This window comes from Dermacentor variabilis, chromosome 2, assembly GCF_050947875.1.
Source record: "Dermacentor variabilis isolate Ectoservices chromosome 2, ASM5094787v1, whole genome shotgun sequence".
NCBI classification, from domain to species: Eukaryota; Metazoa; Arthropoda; class Arachnida; order Ixodida; family Ixodidae; genus Dermacentor; species Dermacentor variabilis.
In genome coordinates this window covers 100,825,726-100,836,712 of record NC_134569.1, presented here as the reverse complement: position 1 = coordinate 100,836,712, position 10,987 = coordinate 100,825,726, and the positions used below count along the sequence as shown (strand labels likewise).

At 46.1% G+C, this 10,987-nt stretch overlaps 1 protein-coding gene across 1 annotated transcript in view; it reads right to left on the bottom strand.

The window, feature by feature from the left end:
- Positions 1-437: 437 nt before the first annotated feature.
- The window catches only part of LOC142570912 (ornithine decarboxylase-like), a 38,333-nt gene continuing 27,783 nt past the window's right edge, over positions 438-10,987 (bottom strand). The window contains exons 7-10 of the mRNA XM_075679212.1: positions 10,021-10,186; positions 9,190-9,343; positions 8,066-8,169; positions 438-1,400 (exon numbers count right to left, since the gene is read on the bottom strand). Of these exons, the coding sequence (XP_075535327.1) occupies positions 1,026-1,400; positions 8,066-8,169; positions 9,190-9,343; positions 10,021-10,186 (799 nt within the window). The 3' untranslated portion in view covers positions 438-1,025. The remainder of the gene's footprint in view (positions 1,401-8,065; positions 8,170-9,189; positions 9,344-10,020; positions 10,187-10,987) is intronic.

Below are 10,987 nucleotides of genomic sequence, written 5' to 3'. Positions count from 1 at the left end.
ATTACCACCGTCAATTTTCATTCCATCTTTGCTTCGTTAAGTACCAGAGAAAAATACCAGAACATCCATGCCTGCTGGCTTTTATAACACTACTTAAGTTAACCAGCGGCACCTTCATAAAGGATACCGCGTTTATAGAGTAGATCGTTTACTGGCGTTGAGGCAAACGAAGCGTGCTAGTAAATTCAAAGTAGTTATTTGTCTTCGCATCAATATATTACTTGCACAATGGTTGAATAAAAACATTTTCTCCAGAGAAAATATCATAAAAACGCATTAGCAGTGGCAGAAACACAAAATAATTGTTTGGTATGACGACAGGGCTTAAATAGGCAATAACAGTGACAGTTCATTCATTTACGTGTACATGCAACGTAAGGCATTCAAAGGTTAGTATTTATTGTACATGCTTAGATACATGCCAAAGGTACCGACAAATGGGTCTAGGTTTAAAGGTTTAAGTAAGGGGAACACTTTTCCTCGCAATCTCAAAGAGCTTACAATTAAGTTGAGTGCAGAAGGAGCTAAGCCAGGTCAGGAAATATTAACCGAAACGCCACCTATTGCACATGCAATAAGAGGAGAGCGTTCATTTATGGAAGCTTCATATATATTGAGCTCGCGGATGCACAACTCATATCAATGCTGTAACGTTACTGATTTCCCACACACGCTTACTATATATAGCGGGCGCCGATTTGAGTTGACGATCCGGAAAAGAGGCATTAGGTAAACTTGCTTGGATGCAGCCTCGCTTATGACTATAATGTTGCAACTTTTCAGACCATGCCGGTATCATTTCCATATCGATGCTTTTTCTTCTTTTCCCCCCTTCATCATTGAATAAAAAAGAAGCACAGTTGGCCTCTTTGTTTCAAAGCTAGAAAGACCGTGCACTAGAAGAGGCGTGTGCAATAGCAAATATGCATATGGCATATACGGTGCATCCTCACCACACAACTGAAGAAAGTGTTTAAAAGAATGGATTCCTAATTTGAGATAAGATTGCTAATGCAGTAATAACTTCAAGGAACTCTGGCCTCACATGACGATGCGATAATCCGTGAGTTACGTCTCGCAGTTTCTCTTTTCCAAAGATACAGGAGGGCTTTCTTCAGGACGCTTTCGGGCTGGCTGTAGCCACTGATCAAAGGCGAAGCATCGAGTATGTGCTGCACAAAGCTAACTCTGTCTTCCGGAACGATATAATGCACCACCGGGAACGGCACGCCGTTGAAGCCTGTTGCGCTGCTCAGTGAGTATGCACCGACGTTGTCCATAAGCAACCACTCGCCAACGCGGACATCGAATAGCTGCTTGGCATTATCGAGGCAGTCCACTGGGTCGCAGGTGCCTCCCCAAACTGTAGTCAGCTGGTCGCGCGCTCTCTCCAGTGGCTCCTGCATAAGCAATAGCAATTTGAAGATGACGATATTGCACGTCATTCTATTTCATTATGTCAGTAAGCTAGCTGTACAGTGGTGTAAAACACACTGTCACGGTGTAGTTTGGTGACCACACACAATATATAGAACTACCGATAGCATTCGGGAAACTTCCGATACATGCAGGCGTGTGCTGCACTGAGAAATTACGTTTAAACTTCGTTAGCCGGTGAAAAAACAGTCATCGGACGAAGATAAACTAGTACATTCAAGGAATGGTGACTCAGAGAGCTCTGCGGCAATATCATATGGCGTGCAGATGGCGTTATGGACTTGGACTTCAGGTTGATGATTGCGCCGTGCTGGATCAGGAAGTCCGTGCCGAGTTTAACGCCACGTGAGCATTGCTGTCGCAGGGTAAGTCTGATTATTAACTGCTACTCTTGCGGTGCAGATTTCAGTGGCGGTTATCAGGTGTCCTCCAGCTGTCTGGATATGGCCGTCCGTCTTGACTTTCTTCAAATGGGCGGCGAATAATGAAGTTATGATGGAGTAGTCGGCTCTTGTACCCACTAGAGCGGTGACTTCGTGACCGCCGAGAAACTCATCGAGGTCGGCGGTTCTTCGCCTTGTGAGGCGGTTAGGCCGTGGCGTCGGATCCCGGCGTCGTCGTATCCTGTCCGGGTGCTGTGATTTCGCGTCATTGGGCTCTCTTGAGGCGTCGTCTGGATGGCGGCGTTTCGTTGCGGCACCGTCGAGGTGGTTTTAACGCGATAGCATTAAGGGCCAAGTGTTCCCGAAAAGCCGGCGTTGGCAAACCACGTCCAGCGTCGACCGTCTTTCAGCAAAAAGTCATTCCCAACCACGCATGCCCAACCACACAGGCCCTCCGTGTAGCGCAGATACATTACAGAACTAATTGACTTTCTGAAAGTAAAATGCATAAAAAAATGTAAAGTACGACTTGCACAGAACCTACATACAACAGAGCGTCTGATTGTAATTTCAATATACGAGAAAACATAATTTTGTTGCGAAGACACTCAAACATAAACCCCTTTTCCAGGGTTGCTACCATTCACAGGGTATAGTTCGCCAGGTTCACTTCCTTGCAGCAGCACCATCCAGATGTCGCTCGCCTTCTCGCATTTAGTTCCCAGACAAAATGCCACGTTTCTACTGGAAAGCTCGCCTTCGGGCATAGCATTCGCCACCAGCGCTTCCCGGTAAACGTTACGGTTACATAAGCTGCAGTTGCCAGGAAGCGTGAGAAACAGTCAGAGATCTTTAAAAGCTATCGTGCTCCCCGCTTAAAGGCCAAGCTTAAGCGTCCCCCAAATTTTAGAAAGCGGTGGTTCCGCAAACATAGCGCGCTTTTAAGCCCCAGCATGTATTTCAAATCTTTCTTAGAGAGAACAGATACAAGCGAAAAGTTACATGATTATTACAGTCATACAAGCCGCAGAAATGCGCTGTTAATTTTGCAACGCCGTTGTGGGCGTCTGTGCATCGTCCGCATTTTGACGAAGAGCAACCGCACCTCCATCGGATGGTGCTTTTAGTTTTCAGATATGGGCTCCAGATAATGGGGTTCCAGCTGGTCCTATGTATGGTCCGTGCTGCAGCGACAAGAAACGTCCCAGCGAAGGGGAAGGCGAAAGTCGTCGGGGTCTCCACTGCGTTGCAGTGATGTAGTCCGCGATGTCAAGTGGTCGCTCGCCAAGCTGTGGACGCGGCGCATTGACGGCGAAGCCCCGTGGACCCATTTCTGTTATCGGCATTGGCGGTAGACGTGGCCCGCTTCTCCGTAGTGATAGCAAAGCGGGCAGCGGTCGGGAGCGCGCCAGACCTCTGTCTTCCTCGGGGAGTTGCGCGGGATGACAGGTGGACAGGCTGGCGGTGGTACGCCGCAGGCGAAGGAGCTGTGGCAGTTACCGGGCTCGGCCATGGACGTGGTTAAAGAAGCTGACGGCGGGCGACGGCAGCATAGGTAATTGCTTCAAGTTGGGGTTGTGGTGATGCTGCATTTCGGGAACTCCGAACGACCACTGGATTTCTTCACGCACAAGGCCAGAGACCGAGGTAACCTGAGGCTGCGACCTTGGGAACATCCTCTATAGCTCCTAGCGATCAACTGCTGGAATGGTCTCGCGCAAGCAGTCGGCGCCGAATATTTGGTCCTCGTACATCGGCGTAACCATTTGGCAATTGTAATGTCTGGTGCGCATTTCCGGCGTCTTCTCGATGTGGGTGGCTTTCGATGAAAATTCCGTGACGGTTTTCAGTAGCTCGTAAAGTATTCCGGCGAATAGGTCTTGCATCTGTCCCCGCATGAGGAAACAAAGATTCTTCTCCTCAGACATATTCGGGTCAGCATAGCGGAACAGACGGGTTATATCATCGGTGCAAATTTCAACGTTGTCACTCGGGAGCTGCAATCAGGCTTCTAGTAGAGCTTCTGTCCTTTACATGCGCATGGTGGTCGTAAAGGTCTGCAGGAAGCTATTGCGAAACAGGTCCAATGTCGTTAGTGTCAGCTATCGGTTCTCAAACCGGGTGTTCGCTGCATCTTCCAAGAAAAAGTATACATGGAGCAACTTGTGCTGAGGGTTCCAGTTGTTGAATGTCGCAACACTTTCGTTTGTATGCAGCTAGCTTTCGGAGTCTTCTGCCGAGCACCCGCGAAAGGTCGGTGGCTCCCTGGGTTTTTTTCAGGACTATCGGAGACACGTGTGCTTCTTTTTCGGCTGTTGGCTTGGCCTTGATCTTCCTGGAAGTCCTGGTAGAAATCCTTGCTCCGGCGGTAATTTTTGCAGCCTGCGGCTAGCTCGATCGTCCGTGGCGACGTTGACGATGTCTCCACAGCTTGGGCTTGAAGGTGGTTTCCTTTGCTCAAAGAAATACCTTCATCAGAGGTCCCGTTGTAGTGACTGTGAAGAACACAGCATCAAAAAGTGACGCGCTATCCTCGCCCTGCGACAGTTATGCCTAGCGAAGCTGTTGTAAACCACCACTGCAAATGCTGAGACGGGTGTGCAACGCTTCTTCTTCAAGAGACTCAGCGCAAGCGACAAGCCCGGCAGGGTTAGGGTGCTTGCACCAGAGAAACCAAGCACGAGCGACAAGCACACACGACAACAAGCCTCTTAGGAACGAAGTTCATCAATCTTGGCAGCAGGCCGCTGCTGGCTCTACTGCCGTTTCTTTTCCCTTTGCCACACCTTGTATTTACGCTGCTCCTCAGGGGTCCAACTATGCGTTGTCTACCCTTAGCTGTGCTGCAACAACAATGACATATCAGTTGCTAAACTGGTTCTTTTACACATGAAAGGCTAGAGGCGTCACTCCCCGCGTCACAAGCTACCGTCACCGTGCGAGCTTGTGCAGCAGTAATCTTTACTGGAAACGTATGCAGGGAGCGCTATGTGTGTGGCAGTGTTAGTACGAGCGCCTTATCATCAATTATGTGGTTTGGATGCTCATTTTGGGCTTGTTCTTTATTGAAACAAATGCTACGATGCAAAACAATGCGCGCACTTTTCGCTCCAATCACTGCAAATATGTTTTTTCCTGAGGAAAATGCCGCGCAGCCTTCCAAATAGAGGTTGACAGCTTGGCTGTACAACTGTGTTACAATTATTTAAATTATGGGGTTTTATATGCTAAACCGCGATCTGATTATAAGGCACGCCGTACTGGGTGACTCCAGAAATTCGGGCCACCTGGGTTTCTTTAACGTGCACCTATCTAAGCACACGGGTGTTTTCGTATTCCGCCCCTATCGAAATGCTGCCACCGTATTTGGGACTGCGGATCTACGGATCAAGCGCGTCGGTTTGTATACTTGACTCGTCACAGGTTCCAGCGTAATCGCTGGTGAACACGTGCCTTCCAGAGAGTACTACGCAATTCGCGTCACGCATTGAATCTCATTACATAATGTTCGGTGAAAATAGGCAATGTTTAGAATTGTTGATAACACCAAAAAAAACTGAGCGATTACGTTCAACCTTCGTTAGCCGGTGAAAAGTGGTCATTGGAACAAGATAAACAAGTACACTTGTCTTGTCAATATGCTCTTCGCACAATAACTGAGATACTACACTTAAAGTTAAAGCTGGTGTCACATAAATTAAAGAATGTGCTCCTTAGAATGCATGAACAGTGTGCGATGCGCAACACTCCACGTAAAAGAGTCGTCAGATCTTTGAGAAGTACAATCTCAAGTGCCACAACATGCAAGAACGCCTCGAGTTGTGCTCCCTAACGCTGAAATCACGCACGCACGTGAGGCCACGTATATGCGGGAAAACTTAACGAATAGCTAGCAAGAACTGGGAGGACGCGATATGAGAGAATCTGTTGGTTTCCTTCCCAACTTTGTTCAAGCAGACGCAGTGCATCCTTCTATTCATATAAATGTCGGATCTGATCTGACAGTAAACTAGTTGGTAGTTTGCATTTCTTCGCGTCAGTTTGTGTCCTCCTTCCCAGTCAATGTTCATCTTGTCCCCTCTTGTTTGTGCAGTAAATAGACCAGTAACAATAAATGTATTACTCGATTACTTCCAAACAGAGTGCAGTTACATGGCAAACCATAAAAAGTTGCATACTTTTCTAATCCAACCCACTTTCAGCATTTTTTAGCTAACAAGTGCTTTTATTGCACTGTATGGAGGTCATCAAATCTGCGTGACATTTAAATGTTGCTCACACTTCAATGTGACGGTAAAATAGGTAGTTAGTTTGGAACGCATTATGAAAGCAGAGAAACAATGCACAAAGATGTATCACTCACTGTCTAGGCTAACGGTGAAATATGTAATTGGTTCGGAAAGCATTGTGAAAAAAAAAACACACACGTAAGGATGCGTATATGACCTCTGCTAATTACAGAAGCAACTTTCATGCTTATAGTGCTCCCTCGAAACCAGAGTAATACTTTGGCACCCTCCTCGTCTTGCGTGGCAACATTTGTTTTACCCCCCGTTTGCAACCGGTTCAATAATGCAATTTCAAAGTACGAGATGCAAAGTAGTTACTGGAATATTTGACAAAGAAAGTTAGTTTCCTCGTTTCCCGCAGATGCTGTCGGCTTCACGAGCACCACTTTTGCGGCAAGGGCACTGCAGCTCGAGACAAACTTCCAAAGCTTTACAATTGGCCTTGTATATAAGCGAGTACGGTCGAAATGCCGCAGAATAATTCCAACGATATCTGACTATTTCACCCTCCTCCTGATCCCGTCCCCCGACTCACTTTCTGCCACGTGTCGTCCATGCTGCCGAAAGCTGCTTCCGTTCATTTTCACCTATAACACCTATAACACATCCGTGTCCCTTGAGTTTGCGGCACTTTTTGTTGCGCTAGCAATTGTGTGAACACTACAGGCGCATTTCTCCCGTAGTTTTCGGCGTCGCCGTGATGTTTCGTATGAAGTCCAAGGGCGATAAAATCCTCCGCGCGCGCTGTATGCTGTATGTGCGAGTGGAAGCCTGTGAGGGTGAACCGACGATGGCGGCTAAATCTCGCGCGCACAGCAGGAAAGCGAGGAGAAAGCGAGCCATCTTCCTTCGCGCGCAAGAAACCAAGGCGTGGTCAGGGAGGGGAGGGGGCGTTCTACTCCTGTGGCCGCTGCGTATGGGGTGGCCGTGCGGGCCCTAGCTTGAAAGCGATCTGTCATATGCACTGCGTTTTCACCGCTTAGTTCATGTTGATGCCAGAGGCCACACGAAGGCCAATTCACTCGCTGGTACTGCCGCGCTTCCTCACTCCAGCATTCTCACAGCGAGTTCCCGCAGTCATCTAGTGAGACGTGTTCATGTTTGCTTGTGCGAGCAAGACACCACGCTTGCCAATTTATTTAGCAAGCGAAGCTTTACAAGCCTACGGTCGATAAATCTACTACTCTTACTTGGATTAGCTGTTTACTAGGTTGCTATCGCAATCGATGCTTCGCCTTTCACGTAAAACTGTGACTTTATTCATTTCTTAACGACACCGCTTTTGTTCTCGTTCGCCCGGGCATGTTGAACGGTTTTCCTTTCCCTGTTAACCATCTTTGATAGCTCCTAGGTTCGACTGTGTAGGAAAGTATTCACTGAATGGTGTATTGATTATACATTTTATCGAAGAGAACAGCCAAAACCTGATTATGGAGTCTTCGTAATGTTTGAGATATGCATATTTTTTTTTATTTATTCCAGTTACGCTAGACGCCGACAACTATAAAGATAGAGGAAGTGCAACATTGCTCACCCAAGTTCTTAACTTGAACGAACTATTACTCTTTAGAATATTTCTTGTTACTACTCCTCACTTATAGGGATACTTGCCCGAGGCACCTGCAATTTACAACAACCGCAAGTTGTTTACCATTCTTCACTGTTGTCTCCCTATTTCTCCACATTGTAGAGGTAAAAATTACATTTCTTTACTAACCCCATATACAAGCTTAATAATAAATTTCCCCGATATATGTGCTTAATTGTACTAAAACGAACAAAACCGAAATATTGCGAGGAGTGTTGCGGCATGAACAGAGTCCTGATCCATTTGCATAAAACCCGTTTCGGAAAGTCTATTCAAGCGTCTACCGATTATTAGATTATTGCGATATGCCAGGCACGCAGACTATTATCGTGCGCTCAGATCATATATAAGTGGCGTGGCATACTCACCTGAAGTGGCCAGTATCTCACGTCCAAGAAGTCGTAAAGAGGGCGCGATACGCAGTTGTTTCTCGATTCATTGATGAACACGTCTTGGTGAGGTTGACTGATTCCTACGAACAGTTGAGTGCGTCAACATAAGAGTACTTCTTCACCTTTGAGCAGTATACAAGCATCGCACTTTGACAGTATGAGATCTGTCCCTAAATTATCAGAAGAGCAGAGCGCGTTGGCTTACTTATAATTTATGAATCGTCAATTCAAATACTACTTGGCCGACATACACAAAGACGGGCGATCAAGCTATGTCAGCACATTTAAGACACCGTTTCCAGAGAATACTGGCCCTGTGAGCAGCATCTTCAGCTCGGATGCATAATAGCCGTTGTGTGAAATATTTCTCCGTTGGGACGAGTTCTACCACCATGCACTGCTGATTAACACAATAAACACCTGCGAAGCATGGTAGTTACTAACTTATTTGTGTAATTGGAACACGGTTGGCTAGCTACTGAGTTGGAAGAGAAAGAATAGAAGATAAAGGCTTCGACCTAACCAAGAGACTGAGCTGAATTGGACGGGAGGCAGCGGGCCTCTTAATCGTGACAGGGAAAACTATGCTATGGCTGGGGCGAAAGATGGAGGACAACGGTAATAATAACATCGTCTTTTTATGCAATTTAGAGTTTAAAACTTTTCTCGCAAACAATAGCATTCATAGGAGCCTTCAAATTCCGAAAACAGGGGTCTTGTTATGCACGCCTTCTCGTTTCTTTAAAGCTGAGCAGTGCTGACCACACCTGAAGTGTGGATTTCCTGCCTCCGCGCTGTTCATTACTCGAACCACTCAATTTGACGAACGGCTTTTTAGACGTACAAGTGACTGACTTCAACGAAGATAATTTTAGACGTACACGCATTTGCTGTAAGCTGCTAATGATTTCATGTGCCATCCGAAGCCAGAGGTTGGCTTAGTGTTTTCTAATTACTTGATCTCTTGAGCTCAGGAGGCAAGGCGGTAATAAATGCACCGTCGAATGGCCTCTGTTCTGGAGCTGCTTTGCGTGCGGAACACTTAAACAATCACATCATGCAGCTAGCTAAGAGGAATCAGCAGTGAGCAACGTGCATACCATCCACTAAGATATCTCTGTGCCTTTTGCCAATCACTTGAACGACCAGCGCATAGCATGATGTGATGAAAAACTGCCCAGGCTCGGAGATGATCTTTACGCCACTCGACGCCGGGAAGTGAAGATCGGTCGCCGAACGAATATTCTCGCACACCTGCATGCAAACAGAAGTGATCATCATTCTGGTCCTCCATGACCAGAGGAATTTCATCACTTGTGAAATATCGTCCCGACTGGAGAAGACTTCCAGCATAAACTCTGAACACAGTTTGAAGTAGCGCATGGTTTGCCCAGAAACGCAGTAACGATTTAAACGTAATAAATATGTTACACAGCACTACCTTTTTCTACTGAAAACATTAATGACTTGTGTTGGATGACGATAACTAAGGCTGAGGCGAAAATTATCTGCAAGAGCCAGGCCCTATAGGAGCATGAAAGTGAGGGATGAATCGTAGTTTTTCGCGAATACCAAACCATAAAGTAATTCAACTGAACGAACTTGAATGTTTGCCGCATATGAGCACTTTGTAGTTTTAGTTTCACGAAAAGGAAAGCGACTGTTGCGTCCTCCGATTGGTCACGCAGTAATCAATCGCTTTCGTCGTAACAGAAATTGCTAAGTCACTAGTTTTCTGGTGATGATGAACGCGAAGTGCGGCGTGCTAGCGAGGCAGATCGACTGAATTAAATGTACCGAACTTCTGGGTGTGAATTGAAGGAAGGATAAGCTACGAAATGAATGCAACAATATATGACAATGGCATTTGACAGCAGCTGGTACAGAGCCACAAATAGACTGAATAAAGGTGCGCACTGAAAAATTCATACCTTAATAAACTTGTCAACTTTTCTCAGTCCTCCGGGAAAGCCTCCACCAACGTTAAGTACTGTCATGTGAATGCCCATGCTCTCTGCCAAATCAAATACAGCTTTTGCCTTTTCGATTGTGTTACGGAAGATCTCAGGAAACTCGTAGGCGCTTCCCACGTGAAACCTGCGTGAAAATGTCGAGTTGACATGTCATTCTCTTGTTTCAATCAGGTTAAGTTGCCAGCATGATTAAATGTGATATAACGGTCCTAGAACTCTGCAGCGTGGTTCTGAGACTACTTTCCTTGAATTTATCAGCTAGGTGTGTTTTGACAGAGAAACTTTACTCTGTGCTATTAGCTGCTTGGTCATTACGCAGGTGCTGTAGCTTAGAGTCTGCATATGCGCATGCGTCGCGATATTTATGCGGTTCACTTTTCATCTGAACCATTTCGGTTCATTTAAGCGCTTTTAGTACGGTGTTTCCTGGTAAAATTTAGCGAGAAAGTATAAACACGTGATGGATTCCTCATGTGGAAATAACAGACGCACAGTTGCAACACTCAGTGAGCTTTATGTATGAACCTGTTGTACTTAAAAAAGGTGCTGGCATTTTTCTGACGGCGCCGGCTGCATCTGCTAACTGACCTATGCGTACCAATTGAAGAACTGGTTTTAGTCCGTCATAGTAAAAACTAACGTAGTGATAACAGTTATAAAGTTCGAATATTCACAAACAACATAAATACAAACAAACTTTCCTGTTCAGGAAATGGCGCCTATGGCTTGAAAGCATTTCTGAGGTCCGTGTAATTGCTACCACAATAAATAATCCCAGCACTAGGGGGTTAACCATATTGTAATGATTTGCAGTGCCGCATGCAGGTGCTTTGAGCACGCAACACGAATCGTCACTAGCTGCACCTTGTCTGCGAACTATAGCGGTAGTTTGTCACTAAACAGCTTTAGCGGAAAATAACAGCTG